General features: G+C 50.1%; 1 protein-coding gene and 1 long non-coding RNA gene across 4 annotated transcripts in view; one reads left to right on the top strand and one right to left on the bottom strand.

Annotated features, from left to right (window-relative positions):
• LOC147647492 (uncharacterized) overlaps positions 1-24,298 on the bottom strand; it is a 164,284-nt gene that overhangs the window by 101,839 nt on the left and 38,147 nt on the right. The window lies entirely within an intron of this gene.
• DLG4 (discs large MAGUK scaffold protein 4) overlaps positions 3,670-24,298 on the top strand; it is a 42,836-nt gene continuing 22,207 nt past the window's right edge. The window contains exons 1-6 of one of the 3 annotated variants that reach the window (XM_086871793.1): positions 3,670-3,771; positions 6,877-6,942; positions 8,145-8,198; positions 9,959-10,009; positions 11,653-11,777; positions 14,853-15,022. In XM_086871793.1, coding sequence (XP_086727919.1) covers positions 9,980-10,009; positions 11,653-11,777; positions 14,853-15,022 — 325 coding nt within the window. In that variant the 5' untranslated portion in view covers positions 3,670-3,771; positions 6,877-6,942; positions 8,145-8,198; positions 9,959-9,979. Of the gene's footprint in view, positions 3,772-5,419; positions 5,443-6,876; positions 6,943-8,144; positions 8,199-9,958; positions 10,010-11,652; positions 11,778-14,852; positions 15,023-24,298 lie in introns of those variants that run through there. The other 2 variants (XM_086871795.1, XM_086871794.1) reach the window with 2 other exon arrangements.

Below are 24,298 nucleotides of genomic sequence, written 5' to 3'. Positions count from 1 at the left end.
CTCCTCCTCCTCACCCCTCCCCCACCCCCCCAAAATTCCCAGGGAATTCTCCCGCCCCTCCCCCACCTCTATTCCCAAAGAGGTGAAAAAAAAAAAAAATTTTCCCGGGAATTTTTTGGGGTTGGCGGGAAAAAAAAAAAAAAAAAAAAAAATTTCCCGGGAATTTTTTTGGGGTTGGCGGGGGGGGGGGGGGGGAAAGGGGGGAGGGGTTTGGAGGGGGTTTGGGGGGGGTTTGGGGGGGATTTGGGGGGTCTTGAGGGGATTTGGGGGGGATTTGGGGGGTCCTGGGGAGGTTTGGGGGGGATTTGGGGGGGTCTTGAGGGGGTTTGGGGGGGATTTGGGGGGGGTTTGGGGGGTCTTGAGGGGGTTTGGGGGGTCCTGGGGAGGTTTGGGGGGTCCTGGAGGAGATTTGGGGGGGTCTTGAGGGGGTTTGGGGGGTCCTGAGGGGGTTCGGGGGGTCCTGGGGGGATTTTAGGGGGGTCCTGGAGGGGTTTGGGGGGGATTTGAGGGGTCCTGGGGAGGTTTGGGGGGGTCTTGAGGGGGTTTCGGGGGGTCTTGAGGGGGTTTTGGGGGTCCTGGGGGGATTTTAGGGGGGTCCTAGAGGGGTTTGGGGAGGATTTGGGGGGTCCTGGGGAGGTTTGGGGGGGTCTTGAGGGGGTTTGGGGGTCCTGGGGGGATTTTAGGGGGGTCCTGGAAGGGTTTGGGGGGGATTTGGGGGGTCCTGGAGGCGTTTGGGGGGGATTTGGGGGGTCCTGGGGGGTCCTGAGGGGTTTTAGGGGCTCTTGAGGGGGTCTGGGGGGAGATTTGGGGGGTCTTGAGGGGATTTTGGGGGTCCTGGGGGGGTTTTAGAGGGGTCCTGGAGGGGATTTGGGGGAGGTTTGGGGGGGTCCTGGAGGCGTTTGGGGGAGATTTTGGGGGGTCCTGAGGGGGTTTCGGGGGCCCTGGGGGGGTTTTGGGGGGGTCCTGGAGGGGATTTGGGGGAGATCTGGGGTAATTTTGGGGGGTCTTGAGGGGGTTTTGGGGGGTCCTGGAGAGGTTTTGGGGGGGCCTGGAGGGATTTGGGGGAGATTTGGGGGGTCCTGAGGGGGTTTTGGGGGGTCCTGAGGGGATTTGGGGGATCCATAAAGGATTTTGGGGGGGTCCTGAGGGGGCTCTGGGGCGATTTTGGGGGGTCCTGAGTGGATTTGGGGCGATTTTGGGGGGTTCTGGATCGATTTTGGGGGGGATTTTGGGGGTCCTGGGTGAATTTTGGGGGGGTCCTGAGTGGATTTGGGGCGATTTTGGGGGGTCCTGGATTGATTTTGGGGGCGATTTTTGGGGGTCTTGAGGGAGTTTTGGGGGGTCCTGGGCTGATTTTGGGGCGATTTTGGGGGGTCTTGAGTGGATTTGGGGCGATTTTTGGGGGTCTTGAGGGGGTTTTGGGGGGTCCTGGGCTGATTTTGGGGCGATTTTGGGGGGTCCTGGGCTGATTTTGGGGCGATTTTGGGGGGTCCTGGATTGATTTTGGGGGCGATTTTTGGGGGTCTTGAGGGAGTTTTGGGGGGTCCTGGGCTGATTTGGGGGCGATTTTGGGGGGTCCTGGATTGATTTTGGGGCTATTTTGGGGGTCCTGGGTGAATTTTGGGGGGTCCTGAGTGGATTTGGGGCGATTTTGAGGGGTCCTGGATTGATTTTGGGGGGGATTTTGGGGGTCCTGGGTGAATTTTGGGGGGTCCTGGATTGATTTTGGGGGGGATTTTGGGGGTCCTGGGTGAATTTTGGGGGTCCTGGGTGAATTTTGGGGGGTCCTGGATTGATTTTGGGTGAATTTTGGGGGTCCTGGGTGAATTTTGGGGGGTCCTGAGTGGATTTGGGGCGATTTTGGGGGGTCCTGGATTGATTTTGGGGCGATTTTGGGGGTCCTGGGTGAATTCTGGGGGTCCTGGGTGAATTTTGGGGGGTCCTGGATTGATTTTGGGGCGATTTTGGGGGTCCTGGATTGAATTTTGGGGGTCTTGGGCTGATTTTGGGGGGTCCCGAGCGGATTTTGGGGTATTTTGGGGGTGTCGGGGGAGGGGTGATGTCCCCCCAAAATCTCGGGGGTGTCACCACGTGGCGACCGCGGCGTTTCCATGGCAACGCGCGGGGGAGGGGACAGCGCACGTGGGGGGAGGGGGAGCTCAAAATCCCGCCCCAAAATCCCCCAAAATCCGCCCTGGAAATTCCCGAATCCCCAAAAATCTCCCCTAAAAACCCCAAATTTCTCCCCAAATCTCCCCTAAAACCTCAAAATCCTCCCCAAATTTGCCCTAAAACCCCCAAATTTGCCCTAAAAACCCTAAAACCTGTCCTAAAACCCCCTGAATCCCCCAAAATTTGCCCTAAAAATCCAAAATTCTCCCCAAATCTGCCCTAAAACCCCAAAATTCTCCCCAAATCTGCCCTAAAAACCCAAAATCTGCCCTAAAATCCCCAAAATTCTCCCCAAATCTGCCCTAAACCCCCCAAAATTATCCCTAAATCTGCCCTAAAACCTCAAAATCTGCCCCAAAACTCCCAAATTTGCCCTAAAACTCCCCAAATCTGCCCTAAAAACCCCAAAATTCTCCCCAAATCTGCCCTAAAACCCCAAAATTCTCCCCAAATTTGCCCTAAAACCTCAAAATTTGCCTTAAAAACCCCAAAATTTTGCCCTAAAAAACCCCAAATCCCCCAAAATTTGCCCAAAAAATCCAAAATCCTCCCCAAATCTGCCCTAAAAATCCCAAAATTTGCCCTAAAAATCCCCAAATCTGCCCATAAAAACCCCCAAAATCTCCCTAAAAACTCCCAAAAATCCCCAAAATCGCCCCAAAATCGCCAAAATCCTCAAAATTTGCCCTTAAAGCCTCAAAATGCCCCAAAATCCCCCAAAATTTGCCAAAAAATCCCCCAAATTTTGCCCCAAAATCCCCCAATTTTGCCCCAAAATCCCCAAAATTTTGCCCCAAAATCCCCCAAATTTGGCTCAAATCTCCCTCAAATCTTCCCGAAATGTCCAAAATTCACCCAAAATTCCTCAAATTCCCCCAAATTCTCCCTAAAATTCCCCCAAATTCCCTCAAAATTCCCCCAAAATCGGCCCAGAGGCCTCAAAATTCCACCTGAATTCCCCTCAAAATCTCCCTGAAATTCCCCCAAAATCCACCCCAAATCCACCCAAAATCCCCCAAAATCCACCTGAACCCCCTAAAATTCCCAAAATTCCACAAAATTCCACAAAATTCCCAAAAATTCCCCTCAGGATTGGCCTGGACATCCCCCAAAAAAATGCTTCCCGGGAATGCACCAAAATCGGCCTAAACCCCCTCAAAACTCACCTGAAACCCCCCCAAAAACCCATCCCCCACCGCAATTCCCTTTTTTACCCCCACATTCCCCTCAGAAATCCCGGAATTCCCAAAAAATTCCCACAAAATTCCCACAGAATTCCCAAAAAAAAAAAATCCCCCCCCCTCAACCCCCCCCCCCTCCGCTTCCCCCCCCCCCGCTCCCGCCATTCCCACGCCGTTGCCGCGGCAACCAAGCCCCGCCCCCTTTTCCCCCGTTGCCTCGGCAACGCCTTCCCGCGCTCGTTGCCACGGCGACGGCGCGCCAAAAGGGGAGGCCCCGCCCACTCAGCCCCTCCCACGTGACCGCGGGGTGGCGCGCGTTGCCATGGAGACGGCGAGGGGGCGGGGTTTGCGTGAGGGCAAAGGGGCGGGGCTTAAAAAAGGCGGGCCCGGGGGGCCCTGAGGGGTCAAACAAGGACAGGTAAGGGGTGGGGGAGGGGGGTTTAGGGGGTCCTGGGGGTCGTTTTTTGGTCTTTTCTCCGTGGTTTTGGAGGTCCTGAGATCCCCTGAGGAGGGGGGTCTCGGGGGTCTTTGTGTTTTTTGGGGGGAGCCGCTTTGGGTTGTCTGGCTCCTTGCTGTGGCTTTGGGCGTCGCTCTGGGCTCCTGAGAGGTTTCTGAAGTGATTTTGGCGGGGTCCTGGGGGTCGTTTGGAGGTCCTGGTGCTCCTCTTTGTGTTCCTGGTGGTCTTTGTGTCCCACCTCGGGGGTCTCTCTGTGACCCTGGAGGTCTCGGGGGTCTCTTTTGGCCTCTCGATGCTCTTGTGAGAGGTCCTAGGCGTCGTTTTGAGGTCCTGGCGCTGCTCTCGATGGTTTTGGGGGGTCTCGGGGGTCTCTCTATGACCCTGGGGGTCTCTCTGGGCCCCTCTCTGTGACTCTGGGGATCTCTGGGCCGCTCTCGATGCTCCTGGAGGCCTCTCTGGACCCCTCCCTATGGTCCTGGGGGTCTCAGGGGTCTCTCTGGACCCCTCTCTATGACCCTGGGGGGTCTCTCAGGCCCCTCTCTATGACCCTGGAGGTCTCGGGGGTCTCTCAGGCCCCTCTCTATGATCCTGGAGGTCTCGGGGGTCTCTCAGGCCCCTCTCTATGATCCTGGAGGTCTCAGGGGTCTCTCTGGACCCCTCTCTATGACCCTGGGGGTCTCTCTGCCCCCCTCAGGGGTCTCTCAGCCCCTCTCTATGACCCTGGAGGTCTCAGGGGTCTCTCAGGCCCCTCTCTATGATCCTGGAGGTCTCAGGGGTCTCTCAGGCCCCTCTCTATGACCCTGGAGGTCTCGGGGGTCTCTCAGGCCCCTCTCTATGACCCTGGAGGTCTCGGGGGTCTCTCAGGCCCCTCTCTATGACCCTGGAGGTCTCAGGGGTCTCTCAGGCCCCTCTCTATGCCCCTGGAGGTCTCGGGGGCCTCTCTGTCCCCCTCAGGGGTCTCTCTATGACCCTGGGGGTCTCTCAGGCCCCTCTCTATGACCCTGGAGGTCTCGGGGGTCTCTCAGGCCCCTCTCTATGATCCTGGAGGTCTCGGGGGTCTCTCTGTCCCCCTCTCTATGATCCTGGAGGTCTCGGGGGTCTCTCAGGCCCCTCTCTATGACCCTGGAGGTCTCGGGGGTCTCTCTGTCCCCCTCTCTATGACCCTGGAGGTCTCGGGGGTATCTCTATGACCCTGGGGGTCTCTCTGTCCCCCCCAGGGGTCTCTCTATGATCCTGGGGGTCTCTCAGGCCCCTCTCTATGACCCTGGAGGTCTCGGGGGGGTCCCTAGGAAGGCTCTGAGACCCCCCTGAACCCCCCCCATCCCCCCAAGCCCCTCCCCCACCCCTTCATCCCCTCCCGTTAATCCCGGTTAATCCCGCTGGGGGGAGGGGAGGGGTCCCGGGGGAGGATGAGGATGATGAAGGGAGGGGGGGGGGTCCCGAAGGGGGGTGGGGGTGGGGCCGATGGCGGGAACGGCCCCGATCGGCGCGGGGGTCCCGGGGGGGGTCCCGAGGGGGGTCCCGGGCTGTGGGGGAGGGGCGCGGGGGGGTCCCGGCTGTTTCTCGCCGCTGCTCTGCCAGTGCCGCCTGGTCTGGAGGGACCGGAGCCTCTCGCTGGCCTTCGGCTGCAAGGTGGGGGGCACTGGGGGCAACTGGGAGCCGCTGGGGGCAACTGGGAGCCACTGGGAGGGAGATCTGGGGGCACTGGGGGCAACTGGGGGCAACTGGGAGCCACTGGGATGGAGATCTGGGGGCACTGGGGGCAACTGGGAGCCGCTTGGAGCGACTGGGATGGAGATCTGGGGGCACTGGGGGCACTGGGGGCAACTGGGAGCCGCTGGGAGCCGCTGGGAGGGAGATCTGGGGGCACTGGGGGCAACTGGGAGCAACTGGGAGCCACTGGGAGGGAGATCTGGGGGCACTGGGGGCAACTGGGAGGGACTGGGAGCCACTGGGAGCCGCTGGGAGGGAGATCTGGAGGAACTGGGAGGCACTGGGAGCAACTGGGAGGGACTGGGATGGAGATCTGGGGCACTGGGAGCAACTGGGAGCGACTGGGATGGAGATCTGGGGCACTGGAAGCAACTGGGAGTGACTGGGAGGGACTGGGAGGGACTGGGAGGCACTGGGACTGAGATCTGAGAGCACTGGGGGCAACTGGGAGCAACTGGGAGCGACTGGGAGTGACTGGGAGCCACTGGGAGGGAGATCTGGGGACACTGGGGGCAACTGGGAGCAACTGGGAGCAACTGGGAGCCACTGGGAGGGACTGGGAGCCGCTGGGATGGAGATCTGGGGGCACTGGGGGCAACTGGGAGCAACTGGGAGTGACTGGGAGGAACTGGGAGGGACTGGGAGGGGATTTGGGAGCACTGGGAATCCTGCTGGACCATACTGGGAGCACTGGGAAGCCCCCAGTTCCAAACTGGGAGCACTGGGACCCCCCAGTTCCAAACTGGAACCCTCCGGTTCCAAACTGGAAGCACTGGGACCCCCCAGTTCCAAACTGGGACCCCCCCAGTTCCAAACTGGGAGCACTGGGACCGCCCAGTTCCAAACTGGGACCCCCCAGTTCCAAACTGGGAGCACTGGGACCCCCCCAGTTCCAAACTGGGAGCACTGGGACCCCCCCAGTTCCAAACTGGGACCCCCCAGTTCCAAACTGGGACCCCCGGGACCCCCCCAGTTCCAAACTGGGACCCCCGGGACCCCCCCAGTTCCAAACTGGGAGCACTGGGACCCCCCAGTTCCAAACTGGGACCCCCCCAGTTCCAAACTGGGAGCACTGGGACCCCCCCAGTTCCAAACTGGGAGCACTGGGACCCCCCAGTTCCAAACTGGGACCCCCCCAGTTCCAAACTGGGACCCCCCATTCCCGACCCAGTTTCCTCCCAGTCCCTCCCAGTTTAATCCCTTCCCAAATCCCCAAATCCCAAACTGGGATTAACTGGGATTAACTGGGCGGAGCCCTCTAAACCCACCCCCCCCCTCATTTGCATAAAGCGCCGCCCGTTTATCGCGTCGTTTTTCGGGTGCTAATCTGCATAAATTTGCATAAATTAACAGAAATACCGGTACCAAGATGAGGACAGCCCCCCCCTGGAGCAGAGCCCCGCCCACCTGCCCAGCCAGGTAAGGACACGCCCATGCCCATATATGGACAGGCCACACCCCCTTGAAAGGCCACGCCCTCCCTCAGGCACACTATGCCCATATATGGACAGGCCACGCCCCTTCAGACACCAATGTCCATGTATGGACAGGCCACGCCCCTTCCAGACACCACGTCCATATATGGCCAGGCCACGCCCCCTTTAAGACACTCCAATGCCCAAATATGGACAGGCCACGCCCCTTCAGACACTAAATGTCCATATATGGACAGGCCACGCCCCCTTTCAGGCACCCGGTGCCCAGATATGATCAGGCCACGCCCTCTTTTGGATACGCCAATGCCCAAATATGGACAGGCCACGCCCCTTCAGACGCCAGAGGTCCATATATGGGCAGACCACGCCCCCTTTTCAGGCGCCTAGTGCCCAAATATGGCCAGGCCACGCCCCCTTTTAGACACCCCACCCCAATGCCCATATATGGGCATGCCATGGTGGTTTGGGATGACCACGCCCCCTCTTAGAAGCCACGCCCCCTTGTGAGGGCAGCGATGACGTCATTGGGGACGCCAGTGACGTCGTGCTCGTTTAGCGATGACGTCATCACCGTGACGTCACCGCAGAGGGCGGGAGCGTTTCGATGATGTCACGAGCGTGGGGTGGTGACGTCATCGATGACGTCACGGGAGCGGGGGGATGGGAAATTTGGGGTGGGGGAGGGGAAATTTGAGGGATTTGGGGGGAAAAATTTGGGAATTTGGGGGGGAAATTTGGGGAAAATTTGGGAATTCTGGGGGAAATTTGGGAATTTTGGGGGAAATTTGGGAATTTTGGGGGGAAATTTGGGGAGAATTTGGGAATTTTGGGGAAATTTGGGAATTTTGGGGTAAATTTGGGGAAAACTTGGGAATTTGGGGGGAATTTGGGGAAAATTTGGGAATTTTTGGGAAAATTTGGGAATTTTGGGGGAAATCTGGGAATTTTGGGGGAATTTTGGGGGAATTTTGGGGCAAATTTGGGAATTTTGGGGGGAAATTTGGGAATTTTAGGGGGGAAAAAAACGATGGAAAATTCGGGAATTTTGAGGGATTTGGGAGGAAAATTTTGGGGGATTTTTTTTTTTTGGGGTGGAATTTGGGGATATTATGGGATGTCGAGGGGGGAAGGGGGGGGTTGAGGGGGGGGTCTCTGACCTCCCCCCTGCCCCTCCCCCCCCCCCAGGCCAACTCTCCCCCCGTCATCGTCAACACCGACACCCTGGAGGCCCCGGCCTATGTGAGAGCCCCAAAATCCCCCCAAATCACCCCAAAATCACCCCAAAATCACCCCAAAAATAGCCCAAAAATATCCCAAAAATACCCCAAAAATACCCAAAAAATACCCCAAAAATATCCCAAAAAATACCCCAAAATCACCCCAAAATTACCCCAAAATCACCCCAAAATCACCCCAAAAATACCCCAAAATACCCCAAAAATACCCCAAAAATATCCCAAAAATCGACCCAAAATCCCCCAAAAATAGCCCAAAAATAGCCCAAAAATAGCCCAAAAATACCCCAAAAATAGCCCATAAATATCCCAAAAATATCCCAAAATCAGCCCAAAATCACCCCAAAAATACCCCAAAAATAGCCCAAAAATAGCCCAAAAATAGCCCAAAAATACCCCAAAAATACCCCAAAAATAGCCCAAAAATACCCCAAAAATACCCCAAAATCACCCCAAAAATATCCCAAAAATATCCCAAAAATATCCCAAAAATATCCCAAAATTACCCCCAAAAATATCCCAAAAATACCCCAAAATCACCCCAAAATCAGCCCAAAAATACCCCAAAAATATCCCAAAAATCGACCCAAAATCCCCCAAAAATAGCCCAAAAATTGCCCAAAAATAGCCCAAAAATATCCCAAAAATACCCCAAAAATATCCCAAAAATACCCCCAAAATACCCCCAAAATACCCCAAAAATACCCAAAAATTTCCCAAAAATATCCCAAAAATATCCCAAAATCACCCCAAAATCATCCCAAAAATATCCCAAAAATCGACCCAAAATACCCCAAAAATATCCCAAAATCACCCCAAAAATATCCCAAAAATATCCCAAAAATACCCCAAAAATACCCCAAAATCACCCCAAAAATAGCCCAAAAATAGCCCAAAAATACCCCAAAAATAGCCCAAAATTACCCCAAAATCACCCCAAAATCAGCCCAAAAATTCCCTCAAAATTCCCCAAAAATTCCCTAAAAATTCCCTCAAAATCTTCCCAAAAATCCCCCCAAAATTCCCTAAAAATTCCTTTAAAAATCCCTCAAAATTCCCTAAAAAATCCCGCAAAAATTCCCTAAAAATTCCCTAAAAAATTCCCTAAAAATTCCCTAAAAATTCCCTAAAAATTCCCTAAAAATTCCCAAAAATTCCCTAAAAATCCCCAAAAATTCCCAAAAATTCCCTAAAAAATCCCCAAAAATTCCCTAAAAATTCCCCCAAAATTCCCCAAAAATTCCCCCCAAAATTCCAAAAAATTCCCTAAAAATTCCCTAAAATTTCCCCCAAAATTCCCTAAAAACTCCCCAAAAATTCCCTAAAAATTTCCCCAAAATTTCCTAAAAATCCCCCAAAAATTCCCAAAAATTCCCAAAAAATTCCCTAAAAATTCCCTAAAAAATTCCCTAAAAAATCCCGCAAAAATTCCCTAAAAAATCCCAAAAATTCCCCCAAAATTCCCTAAAAATTCCCCCAAAATTCCCTAAAAATTCCCCCAAAATTCCCTAAAAATTCCTGAAAACTCCTAAAAATTCCCTAAAAATTCCCTAAAAAATTCCCTAAAAAATCCCCAAAAATTCCCCAAAAATTCCCTAAAAATTCCCCAAAAATTCCCAAAAAATCCCCTAAAATTCCCTAAAAATCTCCCCCAAATCCCCCCAATCCTTCCCAAAATTCCCAAAATCCCCAAAATCCCCAAAAAATTCCCAAAAAATCCCCAAAAAATTCCCCAAAATCCCCAAAATTCCCTTTTTTCCGCAGGTGAACGGCACCGAGGGGGAGATGGAATACGAGGAGATCACTTTGGAAAGGGTGAGATTCCCAAAAATTCCCAAAATTCCCAAAATTCCCAAAAATCCAAAAAAATTCCCAAAATTCCCCCAAAAAATCCCCAAAAAATCCCCAAAAATTCCAATTTTTTGATCATTTTTTGCCCTTTTTTGGGATTTTTTTTGGAATTCTGCCCCTCCTGGGGGCGGATTTTGGCTTTTTTTGGGATATTTTGGATCTAAAATTCCCAAAATTCCATCTGGGATCCCCAAAATTCCCAAAATTCCATCCAGAATTCCCAAAATTCCCCAAAATTCCCTTTTTTTGATCATTTTTTGCTCATTTTTTGCCCTTTTTTGGGATTTTTTTTGGAATTCTGCCCCTCCTGGGGGCGGATTTTGGCTTTTTTTGGGATATTTTGGATCTAAAATTCCCAAAATTCCCCAAAATCCCAAAAAATTCACAAAAAACCCCAAAAAAATCCCCCAAAAATCCCCAAAAATTCCCATTTTTTGACCATTTTTTGTCAGATTTTTGCCCTTTTTTGGGATTTTTTGGAATTTTTTCTCTCCTGGGGGTTTTTGGGGTGAATTTTGGGGTTTTTGGGGTGGTTTTGACCCTAAAATGACCCCAAAATTCCATCTGGGATCCCCAAAATTCCCAAAATTCCCTTTTTTTGATCATTTTTTGCTCATTTTTTTCCCTTTTTTGGTTTTTTTTTGATTTTTGTCTCTCCTGGGGGTTTTTGGGGTGGATTTTGGGGTTTTTTGGGTCGTTTTGACCCTAAAATGACCCCAAAATTCCATCTGGGATCCCCAAAATCCATCCAGAATTCCCAAAATTCCCATTTTTTGCCTCATTTTTCCCTATTTTTGCCCTTTTTTGGTTTTTTTTTGGGATTTTGTCTCACCTGGGGGTTTTTGGGGTGGATTTTGGGGTTTTTGGGGTGGTTTTGACCCTAAAATGACCCCAAAATTCCATCTGGGATCCCCAAAATTCCCCAAAATTCCCTTTTTTGCCTCATTTTTTCCCTATTTTTGCCCTTTTTTGCCATTTTTTGGATTTTTTTTCTCTCCTGGGGGTTTTTGGGGTGGATTTTGGGGTTTTTGGGGTCGCTTTGACCCTAAAATGACCCCAAAATTCCATCTGGGATCCCCAAAACCCATCCAGAATTCCCAAAATTCCCATTTTTTGCCTCATTTTTCCCTATTTTTGCCCTTTTTTGGTTTTTTTTTGGAATTTTTTCTCTCCTGGGGGTTTTTGGGGTGAATTTTGGGGTTTTTGGGGTGGTTTTGACCCTAAAATGACCCCAAAATTCCATCTGGGATCCCCAAAATTCCCCAAAATTCCATCCAGAATTCCCAAAATTCCCATTTTTTGCCTCATTTTTCCCTATTTTTGCCCTTTTTTGGTTTTTTCTTGATTTTTTTCTCTCCTGGGGGTTTTTGGGGTGGATTTTGGGGTTTTTGGGGTGGTTTTGACCCTAAAATGACCCCAAAATTCCATCTGGGATCCCCAAAACCCATCCGGAATTCCCAAAATTCCCATTTTTTGACCATTTTTTGTCAGATTTTTGCCCTTTTTTGGGATTTTTTTGGGATTTTGTCTCTCCTGGGGGTTTTTGGGGTGGATTTTGGGGGTTTTTGGGGTGGTTTTGACCCTAAAATGACCCCAAATTCCCGCAGGGGAACTCTGGGTTGGGTTTCAGCATCGCCGGGGGCACCGACAATCCCCACGTGGGCGACGACCCCGGAATCTTCATCACCAAAATCATCCCCGGAGGCGCCGCCGCCCAGGACGGGAGGCTCAGGTGAGGAATTCACCCCAAATCACCCCAAAATCGGCTTCAGGATGGTCAAAAACCCCAAAATCGACACCAGGAGCACCAAAATCCCAAAAAATTCACCCAAAAAACCCCAAAATTCACCCAAAAAACCCCAAAATTCACCCAAAAAACCCCAAAATTCACCCAAAAAACCTCCAACATTTAATAAAAATCACCCAAAATCACCCAAAATCACCCAAATTCACCCAAATTCACCCAAATTCACCCAAAATCGACACCAGGATGCTCAAAAACCCCAAAATCGACACCAGGAGCACCAAAATCCCAAAAAATTCACCCAAAAAAACCCAAAATCCCACAAAATTTACCCAAAAAAACCCAAAATTCACCCAAAAAACCTCCAACATTTACTAAAAATCACCCAAAATCACCCAAAATCACCCAAATTCACCCCAAAATCGGCTTCAGGATGCTCAAAAACCCCAAAATCGACACCAGGAGCATCAAAATCCCAAAAAATTCACCCAAAAAACCCCAAAATTCACCCAAAAAACCCCAAAATTCACCCAAAAAACCAAAAAAAATCCAGAAAAAATCCAAAAAATTCCCAAAAAATTCCCAAAAATTCCCAAAAATTCCCAGAATTCCCAGAATTCCAGGATCGATGACGTCATCCTGGTTTTGAACCCCAAAACCTCAGAAAAAACACGAAAAATGCCCAAAAAATCGTAAAAAATCCGTAAAAAATTAAAACAAATTCGTAAAAAATCCCAAAAAATTCACCCAAAAAATCCCAAAAAATCCTAAAAAATTCCCAAAAATTCCCAGAATTCCCAGAATTCCAGGATGAATGACGTCATCCTGGTTTTGAACTCCAAAACCTCAGAAATACCACGAAAAATGCCCAAAAAATCGTAAAAAATCCATAAAATATCCAAAAAAAATTGTAAAAAATCCCAAAAAAATCCCAAAAATTCCCTAAAAATTCCCAGATTCCCAGAATTCCGGGATCAATGACGTCATCCTGGTTTTGAACCCCAAAACCCTCAGAAAAATCGCAGAAAATCCGTAAAAAATCCAAAAAAATGCGTAAAAAATCCGTAAAAAATTGAAAAAAAATCGTAAAAAATCCCAAAAAAATCCCAAAAAATTCCCAAAAAATTCCCAAAATTCCCAATTTTTCTGGAATTCCAGGGTGAACGACAGCATCCTGTTTGTGAACGAGGCAGACGTGCGGGAGGTGCCGCAAAACCCAAAAAAAGGCACCAAAAAATCCCCAAAAAATCCCAAAAAATTCCCCAAAAATTCCCAAAAATTCCCAGAATTCCCAGAATTCCCAGAATTCCAGGATGAATGACGTCATCCTGGTTTTGAACCCCAAAACCTAAAAATACCACGAAAAATGCCCAAAAAATCGTAAAAAATCCGTAAAAAATCCAAAAAAAATCATAAAAAATCCAAAAAAAATCCCAAAAATCCCAAAAAATTCCCAAAAATTCCCAATTTTTCTGGAATTCCGGGATCAATGACGTCATCCTGGTTTTGAACCCCAAAACCTCAGAAAAACCACAAAAAATCCGTAAAAAATCCAAAAAAATGCGTAAAAAATCCAAAAAAAATCATAAAAAATCCCAAAAAAATCCCAAAAATTCCCAAAAAATTCCCAAAAATTCCCAAAAATTCCCAATTTTTCTGGAATTCCAGGGTGAACGACAGCATCCTGTTTGTGAACGAGGCAGACGTGCGGGAGGTGCCGCAAAACCCAAAAAAAGGCACCAAAAAATCCCAAAAAAATCGTAAAAAATCCCAAAAAATTCCCAAAAAATTCCCAAAAATTCCCAAAAATTCCCAAAAATTCCTAGAATTCCCAGAATTCCAGGATCAATGACGTCATCCTGGTTTTGAACCCCAAAACCTAAAAATACCACAAAAAATGCCCAAAAAATCGTAAAAAATCCGTAAAAAATCCAAAAAAAATCGTAAAAAATCCAAAAAAAATCCCAAAAATTCCCAAAAAATTCCCAAAAATTCCCAATTTTCCTGGAATTCCAGGGTGAACGACAGCATCCTGTTTGTGAACGAGGCAGACGTGCGGGAGGTGCCGCAAAACCCAAAAAAAGGCACCAAAAAATCCCAAAAAAATCCCAAAAAAATCCCCAAAAATTCCCAAAAATTCCCAAAAATTCCCAGAATTCCCAGAATTCCAGGATGAATGACGTCATCCTGGTTTTCAACCCCAAAACCTCAGAAAAAACACGAAAAATGCCCAAAAAATCGTACAAAATCGTAAAAAATCCAAAAAAAATCATAAAAAATCCCAAAAAAATCCCAAAAAATTCCCCAAAATTCCCAAACATTCCCAGAATTCCCAGAATTCCAGGATGAATGACGTCATCCTGGTTTTGAACCCCAAAACCTCAGAAATACCACGAAAAATGCCAAAAAAATTGTAAAAAATGCGTAAAAAATCCCAAAAAAATCGTAAAAAATCCCAAAAAAATCCCCAAAAAATCCTAAAAAATTCCCAAAAATTCCCAAACATTCCCAGAATTCCCAGAATTCCAGGATGAATGACGTCATCCAGGTTTTCAACCCCAAAACCTCAGAAAAAACACGAAAAATGCCCAAAAAATCGTAAAAAATCCGTAAAAAATTAAAAAAAATTCGTAAAAAACCCAAAAAAAATCGTAAAAAATCCCAAAAAATTCCCAAAAAATTCCCAAAAATTCCCAATTTTTCTGGAATTCCAGGGTGAACGACAGCATCCTGTTTGTGAACGAGGCAGACGTGCGGGAGGTGCCGCAAAACCCAAAAAAAGGCACCAAAAAATCCCAAAAAAATCGTAAAAAATCCCAAAAAATTCCCAAAAAATTCCAAAAAATTCCCAAAAATTCCCAAAAATTCCTAGAATTCCCAGAATTCCAGGATCAATGACGTCATCCTGGTTTTGAACCCCAAAACCTAAAAATACCACAAAAAATGCCCAAAAAATCGTAAAAAATCCGTAAAAAATCAAAAAAAAATCGTAAAAAATCCCAAAAAAATTCCCAAAAATTCCCAAAAAATTCCCAAAAATTCCCAATTTTCCTGGAATTCCAGGGTGAACGACAGCATCCTGTTTGTGAACGAGGCAGACGTGCGGGAGGTGCCGCACTCGGCGGCCGTGGAGGCTCTGAAGGAGGCGGGGGCCGTGGTCAGGCTCTACGTGATGAGGAGGAAGATCCCGGCTGAGAGGGTGGTGGAGGTGAAGCTCATCAAAGGACCCAAAGGTATTCCCAAAAAAAAATTGGGATTTCCTAAAATTCCCATCAAATTCTGAATGCCTGGAGGGGAGAAATGAGGGAAATTTGGGTGGAAATGGTGAAAATTTGGGTTAAAATGGGGAAAAATCGGGGTTTTTTAGCTTAAAAATGCCCCAAATCTGGAGGGAAATCACTCAAATCCTGCTCAGAATTCCTGAAATTCCCAAAATCCACAAAATCCAGGGCAAAATCCACAAAATCCAGGGAAAAATCCACGAATTTTGGCTCAAAATCCCCCAAATCCAACCCAAAATGGGGAAAAATCTGGGTTTTTTAGCCTAAAAATGCCCCAAATCTGGAGGGAAATCACTCAAATCCTGCCCAGAATTCCTGAAATTCCCAAAATCCAGGAAAATCCACAAAATCCAGGGAAAAATCCACAAAATCCAGGGAAAAATCCACAAAATTTGGGTGGAAATGGTGAAGATTTGGGTTAAAATGGGGAAAAATCTGGGTTTTTTAGCTTAAAAATGCCCCAAATCTGGAGGGAAATCACTCAAATCCTGCCCAGAATTCCTGAAATTCCCAAAATCCAGGAAAATCCACAAAATCCTGGGAAAAATCCACGAATTTCGGCTCAAAATCCCCCAAATCCAACCCAAAATGGGGAAAAATCTGGGTTTTTTAGCCTAAAAATGCCCCAAATCTGGAGGGAAATCACTCAAATCCTGCTCAGAATTCCTGAAATTCCCAAAATCCACAAAATCCAGGGAAAAATCCACAAAATCCAGGGAAAAATCCACGAATTTTGGCTCAAAATCCCCCAAATCCAACCCAAAATGGGAAAAAATCTGGGTTTTTTAGCCTAAAAATGCCCCAAATCTGGAGGGAAATCACCCAAATCCTGCCCAGAATTCCTGAAATTCCCCAAATCCACCAAATCCAGGGAAAAATCCAGAAAATCCTGGGAAAAATCCACAAAATCCAGGGAAAAATCCACGAATTTTGGCTCAAAATCCCCCAAATCCAACCCAAAATGGGAAAAAATCTGGGTTTTTAGCCTAAAAATGCCCCAAATCTGGAGGGAAATCACCCAAATCCTGCCCAGAATTCCTGAAATTCCCAAAATCCACAAAATCCAGGGAAAAATCCACAAAATCCTGGGAAAAATCCACAAAATTTGGGTGGAAATGGCGAAAATTTGGGTCAAAATGGGGAAAAATCTGGGTTTTTTAGCCTAAAAATGCCCCAAATCTGGAGGGAAATCACTCAAATCCTGCCCAGAATTCCTGAAATTCCCAAAATCCACAAAATCCAGGGAAAAATCCACAAAATCCTGGGAAAAATCCACAAAATCCAGGGAAAAATCCACAAAATCCTGGGAAAAATCCACAAAATTTGGGTGGAAATGGCAAAAATTTGGGTCAAAATGGGGAAAAATCTGGGGTTTTTCACCTTAAAATGCCCCAAATCTGGAGGAAAATCACCCAAATCCTGCCCAGAATTCCTGAAATTCCCAAAATCCAGGAAAATCCACAAAATCCTGGGAAAAATCCACAAAATCCAGGGAAAAATCCACAAAATTTGGGTGGAAATGGCGAAAATTTGGGTCAAAATGGGGAAAATTCTGGTTTTTTAGCCTAAAAATGCCCCAAATCTGGAGGAAAATCACTCAAATCCTGCCCAGAATTCCTGAAATTCCCAAAATCCAGGAAAATCCACAAAATCCTGGGAAAAAAATCCACGAATTTCGGCTCAAAATCCCCCAAATCCAACCCAAAATGGGGAAAATTCTGTTTTTTTAGCTTAAAAATGCCCCAAATCTGGAGGGAAATCACTCAAATCCTGCCCAGAATTCCTGAAATTCCCAAAATCCACAAAATCCAGGGAAAAATCCAGAAAATCCAGGGAAAAATCCACAAAATTCGGCTCAAAATCCCCCAAATCCAACCCAAAATGGGAAAAAATCTGGGTTTTTTAGCCTAAAAATGCCCCAAATCTGGAGGGAAATCACTCAAATCCTGCCCAGAATTCCTGAAATTCCCCAAATCCACCAAATCCTGGAAAAAATCCACAAAATCCAGGGAAAAATCCACAAAATTTGGGTGGAAATGGCGAAAATTTGGGTCAAAATGGGGAAAAATCTGGGTTTTTTAGCCTAAAAATGCCCCAAATCTGGAGGGAAATCACTCAAATCCTGCCCAGAATTCCTGAAATTCCCAAAATCCAAAAAATCCAGGGAAAAATCCACAAAATCCAGGGAAAAATCCACGAATTTTGGCTCAAAATCCCCCAAATCCAACCCAAAATGGGAAAAAATCTGGGTTTTTTAGCCTAAAAATGCCCCAGATCTGGAGGGAAATCACCCAAATTCTGTCCAGAATTCCTGAAATTCCCCAAATCCACCAAATCCAGGGAAAAATCCACAAAATCCTGGGAAAAATCCACAAAATTTGGGTGGAAATGGCGAAAATTTGGGTCAAAATGGGGAAAAATCTGGGTTTTTTAGCCTAAAAATGCCCCAAATCTGGAGGGAAATCACTCAAATCCTGCCCAGAATTCCTGAAATTCCCCAAATCCACAAAATCCTGGGAAAAATCCACAAAATCCAGGGAAAAATCCACAAAATCCTGAGAAAAATCCACAAAATTTGGGTGGAAATGGTGAAGATTTGGGTTAAAATGGGGAAAAATCTGGGTTTTTTAGCTTAAAAATGCCCCAAATCTGGAGGGAAATCACTCAAATCCTGCCCAGAATTCCTGAAATTCCCAAAATCCAGGAATATCCACAAAATCCTGGGAAAAATCCACGAATTTCGGCTCAAAACCCCCCAAATCCAACCCAAAATGGGCAAAATTCTGGTTTTTTAGCCTAAAAATGCCCCAAATCTGGAGGGAAATCACCCAAATCCTGCCCAGAATTCCTGAAATTCCCAAAATCCACAAAATCCTGGGAAAAATCCAGAAAATCCAGGGAAAAATCCACAAAATCCAGGGAAAAATCCACAAAATTTGGGTGGAAATGGCAAAAATTTGGGTCAAAATGGGGAAAAATCGGGGTTTTTTAGCTTAAAAATGCCCCAAATCTGGAGGGAAATCACTCAAATCCTGCTCAGAATTCCTGAAATTCCCCAAATCCACAAAATCCAGGGAAAAATCCACAAAATCCAGGAAAATCCACAAAATCCAGGGAAAAATCCACAAAATTTGGGTGGAAATGGCAAAAATTTGGGTCAAAATGGGCAAAATTCTGGTTTTTTAGCCTAAAAATGCCCCAAATCTGGAGGGAAATCACTCAAATCCTGCCCAGAATTCCTGAAATTCCCAAAATCCAGGAAAATCCACAAAATCCTGGGAAAAAAATCCACGAATTTCGGCTCAAAATCCCCCAAATCCAACCCAAAATGGGGAAAATTCTGTTTTTTTAGCTTAAAAATGCCCCAAATCTGGAGGGAAATCACTCAAATCCTGCCCAGAATTCCTGAAATTCCCAAAATCCACAAAATCCAGGGAAAAATCCAGAAAATCCAGGGAAAAATCCACAAAATCCAGGGAAAAATCCACAAAATTTGGGTGGAAATGGCAAAAATTTGGGTTAAAATGGGGAAAAATCTGGGGTTTTTCACCTTAAAATGCCCCAAATCTGGAGGGAAATCACTCAAATCCTGCCCAGAATTCCTGAAATTCCCAAAATCCAGGAAAATCCACAAAATCCTGGGGAAAATCCACAAAATCCTGGGGAAAATCCACAAAATTCGGCTCAAAATCCCCCAAATCCAACCCAAAATGGGCAAAAATCTGGGTTTTTTAGCCTAAAAATGCCCCAAATCTGGAGGGAAATCACCCAAATCCTGCCCAGAATTCCTGAAATTCCCAAAATCCAGGAAAATCCACAAAATCCAGGGAAAAATCCACAAAATCCTGGGAAAAATCCCTGAAATTCTGCTCAAAACCCCCCAAATCCAACCCAAAATGGGCAAAATTCTGTTTTTTTAGCCTAAAAATGCCCCAAATCTGGAGGGAAATCACCCAAATCCTGCCCAGAATTCCTGAAATTCCCAAAATCCAGGAAAATCCACAAAATCCTGGGGAAAATCCACAAAATCCTGGGGAAAATCCACAAAATTCGGCTCAAAATCCCCCAAATCCAACCCAAAATGGGCAAAAATCTGGGTTTTTTAGCCTAAAAATGCCCCAAATCTGGAGGGAAATCACCCAAATCCTGCCCAGAATTCCTGAAATTCCCAAAATCCAGGAAAATCCACAAAATCCAGGGAAAAATCCACAAAATCCTGGGAAAAATCCCTGAAATTCTGCTCAAAACCCCCCAAATCCAACCCAAAATGGGCAAAATTCTGTTTTTTTAGCCTAAAAATGCCCCAAATCTGGAGGGAAATCACCCAAATCCTGCCCAGAATTCCTGAAATTCCCAAAATCCAGGAAAATCCACAAAATCCAGGGAAAAATCCACAAAATCCAGGGAAAAATCCACAAAATTTGGGTGGAAATGGCGAAAATTTGGGTCAAAATGGGGAAAAATCTGGGTTTTTTAGCCTTAAAATGCCCCAGGTGTGTCCAGGTGTGTCCAGGTGTGTCCAGGTGTGTCCAGGTGTGTCCAGGTGTGACCCAGGTGACCCCAGGGGTGGCACAGGGATGACACAGGTGACACCCAGGTGCCATAGGTGACACCCAGGTGTATCCCAGGTGTCCCCAGCTGTGTCCAGGTGTGTCCAGGGCTGTCCAGGTGTCCCCAGGTGTGTCCAGGTGTGTCCAGGTGTGTCCAGGTGTGTCCAGGTGTGACACAGGTGACCCCAGGTGTGTCCAGGTGTGACACAGGCGTATCTCAGGTATATCTCAGGTGTCCCCAGGTGTGTCCAGGTGTCCCCAGGGGTGTCCCCAGGTGTCCCCAGGTGTGTCCAGGTGTGTCCAGGTGACCCCAGGTGTATCTCAGGTGTCCCCAGGTGTCCCCAGCTGTGTCCAGGTGTGTCCAGGTGTGACACAGGTGACCCCAGGTGTCCCCAGGTGTGCCCCAGGTGACCCCAGGTGTATCTCAGGTGTCCCCAGGTGTCCCCAGGAGCCTCTAGGAGCCCCCAGATGTGACTCAGGGGTGGCACAGGGATGACACAGGTGACACTCAGGTGCCATAGGTGACACTCAGGTGTATCCAGGTGTCCCCAGGTGTATCCCAGGTGTCCCCAGGTGTGTCCAGGTGTGGCACAGGTGACACCCAGGTGACCCAGGTGTCCCCCCTGGACAGGTTTGGGGTTCAGCATCGCGGGGGGCGTGGGGAACCAGCACATCCCGGGGGACAACAGCATCTACGTCACCAAGGTGTGACCCAGGGGTGTCCCCAGGTGTGACACAGGTGTCCCCAGGTGTCCCCAGGTGTGTCCAGGTGTCCCCAGGTGTGCCCCAGGTGTGCCCCAGGTGTGTCCAGGTGTGTCCAGGTGACCCCAGGTGTATCTCAGGTGTCCCCAGGTGTCCCCAGGAGCCTCTAGGAGCCCCCAGATGTGACTTAGGGGTGGCACAGGGATGACACAGGTGACACTCAGGTGCCATAGGTGACACTCAGGTGTATCCCAGGTGTCCCCAGGTGTGTCCAGGTGTGACACAGGTGACACCCAGGTGTCCCCTGGACAGGTTTGGGGTTCAGCATCGCGGGGGGCGTGGGGAACCAGCACATCCCGGGGGACAACAGCATCTACGTCACCAAGGTGTGACCAGGGGTGTCCCCAGGTGCCCCCAGGTGTGACACAGGTGTATCCCAGGTGTCCCCAGGTGTGTCCAGATGTGTCCAGGTGTATCTCAGGTGTCCCCAGGTGTCCCCAGGAGCCCCCAGGGGTGGCACAGGGATGACACAGGTGACACACAGGTGCCATAAGTGACACAGGTGATACCTGGGGGTGACACAGCTGTCCCCAGGTGTATCTCAGGTGTCCCCAGGTGTGTCCAGGTGTGACACAGGTGACACCCAGGTGTCCCCTGGACAGGTTTGGGGTTCAGCATCGCGGGGGGCGTGGGGAACCAGCACATCCCGGGGGACAACAGCATCTACGTCACCAAGGTGTGACCCAGGGGTGTCCCCAGGTGTGCCCAGGTGTGCCCAGGTGTGACACAGGTGTCCCCAGGTGTGACACAGGTGTGTCCAGGTGACCCCAGGTGTATCTCAGGTGTCCCCAGGTGTCCCCAGGAGCCTCTAGGAGCCCCCAGATGTGACTTAGGGGTGGCACAGGGATGACACAGGTGACACTCAGGTGCCATAGGTGACACTCAGGTGTATCCAGGTGTCCCCAGGTGTGTCCAGGTGTGACACAGGTGACACCCAGGTGTATCTCAGGTGTCCCCAGGAGCCCCCAGGGGTGGCACAGGGATGACACAGGTGACACACAGGTGCCATAAGTGACACAGGTGACACCTGGGGGTGACACAGGTGACTCCCAGGTGTCCCCAGATGTGTCCAGGTGACCCCAGGTGTGTCCAGGTGTGTCCAGGTGTGACCCAGCTGTCCCCAGGAGCCCCCAGGGGTGGCACAGGGATGACACAGGTGACACACAGGTGCCATAGGTGACACAGGTGATACCTGGGGGTGACACAGCTGTCCCAAGGTGTCCCCAGGTGTATCTCAGGTGTCCCCAGGTGTATCTCAGGTGTCCCCAGGTGTGCCCAGGTGTGACACAGGTGACACCCAGGTGACCCAGGTGTCCCCTGGACAGGTTTGGGGTTCAGCATCGCGGGGGGCGTGGGGAACCAGCACATCCCGGGGGACAACAGCATCTACGTCACCAAGGTGTGACCAGGGGTGTCCCCAGGTGCCCCCAGGTGTGACACAGGTGTATCCCAGGTGTCCCCAGGTGTGTCCAGGTGTGTCCAGGTGTATCTCAGGTGTCCCCAGGTGTCCCCAGGAGCCCCCAGGGGTGGCACAGGGATGACACAGGTGACACACAGGTGCCATAGGTGATACCTGGGGGTGACACAGCTGTCCCCAGGTGTATCTCAGGTGTCCCCAGGTGTGTCCAGGTGACCCCAGGTGTATCTCAGGTGTCCCCAGGTGTGTCCAGGTGTATCTCAGGTGTCCCCAGGTGTGTCCAGGAGCCTCTAGGAGCCCCCAGATGTGACTTAGGGGTGGCACAGGGATGACACAGGTGACACTCAGGTGTATCCAGGTGTCCCCAGGTGTATCTCAGGTGTCCCCAGGTGTGTCCAGGTGTGACCCAGGTGACACCCAGGTGACCCAGGTGTCCCCTGGACAGGTTTGGGGTTCAGCATCGCGGGGGGCGTGGGGAACCAGCACATCCCGGGGGACAACAGCATCTACGTCACCAAGGTGTGACCCAGGGGTGTCCCCAGGTGTGTCCAGGTGTGCCCAGGTGTGTCCAGGTGTGACACAGGTGACACCCAGGTGTGCCCAGGTGTGACACAGGTGACCCCAGGTGTGACCAGGTGTGTCCAGGTGTATCTCAGGTGTCCCCAGGTGTCCCCAGGAGCCCCCTGGGGTGGCACAGGGATGACACAGGTGACACCCAGGTGCCATAGGTGATACCTGGGGGTGACACAGCTGTCCCCAGGTGTATCCAGGTGTCCCCAGGTGTGTCCAGGTGTGACCCAGGTGACACCCAGGTGTCCCCTGGACAGGTTTGGGGTTCAGCATCGCGGGGGGCGTGGGGAACCAGCACATCCCGGGGGACAACAGCATCTACGTCACCAAGGTGTGACCAGGGGTGTCCCCAGGTGCCCCCAGGTGTGACACAGGTGTATCCCAGGTGTCCCCAGGTGTGTCCAGGTGTGTCCAGGTGTATCTCAGGTGTCCCCAGGTGTCCCCAGGAGCCCCCAGGGGTGGCACAGGGATGACACAGGTGACACACAGGTGCCATAAGTGACACAGGTGATACCTGGGGGTGACACAGCTGTCCCCAGGTGTATCTCAGGTGTCCCCAGGTGTGTCCAGGTGTGACACAGGTGACACCCAGGTGTCCCCCCTGGACAGGTTTGGGGTTCAGCATCGCGGGGGGCGTGGGGAACCAGCACATCCCGGGGGACAACAGCATCTACGTCACCAAGGTGTGACCCCAGGGGTGTCCCCAGGTGTCCCCAGGTGTGTCCAGGTGTGACACAGGTGTATCCCAGCTGTCCCCAGGTGTGTCCAGATGTGTCCAGGTGTATCTCAGGTGTCCCCAGGTGTCCCCAGGAGCCCCCAGGGGTGGCACAGGGATGACACAGGTGACACACAGGTGCCATAGGTGATACCTGGGGGTGACACAGCTGTCCCCAGGTGTATCCCAGGTGTCCCCAAGTGTGTCCAGGTGACCCCAGGTGTATCTCAGGTGTCCCCAGGTGTGTCCAGGTGTGACACAGGTGACACCCAGGTGTATCCAGGTGTCCCTAGGTGTATCCCAGGTGTGCCCAGGTGTGTCCAGGTGTGACACAGGTGACACCCAGGTGTCCCCCCTGGACAGGTTTGGGGTTCAGCATCGCGGGGGGCGTGGGGAACCAGCACATCCCGGGGGACAACAGCATCTACGTCACCAAGGTGTGACCCCAGGGGTGTCCCCAGGTGTGTCCAGGTGTATCCCAGGTGACCCCAGGTGTGTCCAGGTGTGACACAGGTGACACCCAGGTGTCTCCTGGACAGGTTTGGGGTTCAGCATCGCGGGGGGCGTGGGGAACCAGCACATCCCGGGGGACAACAGCATCTACGTCACCAAGGTGTGACCCCAGGGGTGTCCCCAGGTGTGTCCAGGTGTGACCCAGGTGTGTCCAGGTGTGTCCAGGTGACCCCAGGTGTATCTCAGGTGTCCCCAGGTGTGTCCAGGAGCCTCTAGGAGCCCCCAGATGTGACTCAGGGGTGGCACAGGGATGACACAGGTGACACTCAGGTGCCATAGGTGACACAGGTGATACCTGGGGGTGACACAGCTGTCCCCAGGTGTATCTCAGGTGTCCCCAGGTGTCCCCAGGAGCCCCCTGGGGTGGCACAGGGATGACACAGGTGACACACAGGTGCCATAAGTGACACAGGTGATACCTGGGGGTGACACAGCTGTCCCCAGGTGTATCTCAGGTGTCCCCAGGTGTGTCCAGGTGTGACACAGGTGACACCCAGGTGTCCCCTGGACAGGTTTGGGGTTCAGCATCGCGGGGGGCGTGGGGAACCAGCACATCCCGGGGGACAACAGCATCTACGTCACCAAGGTGTGACCCAGGTGACCCCAGGTGTCCCCAGGTGTGTCCAGGTGTGTCCAGGTGACCCCAGGTGTATCTCAGGTGTCCCCAGGTGTGTCCAGGAGCCTCTAGGAGCCCCCAGATG

The sequence above is a fragment of the Cyanistes caeruleus genome, chromosome 37 (assembly GCF_971803275.1).
Source record: "Cyanistes caeruleus chromosome 37, bCyaCae1.hap1.1, whole genome shotgun sequence".
Lineage (NCBI taxonomy): Eukaryota > Metazoa > Chordata > Aves > Passeriformes > Paridae > Cyanistes > Cyanistes caeruleus.
This window is presented reverse-complemented; position numbering and strand designations above follow the sequence as displayed.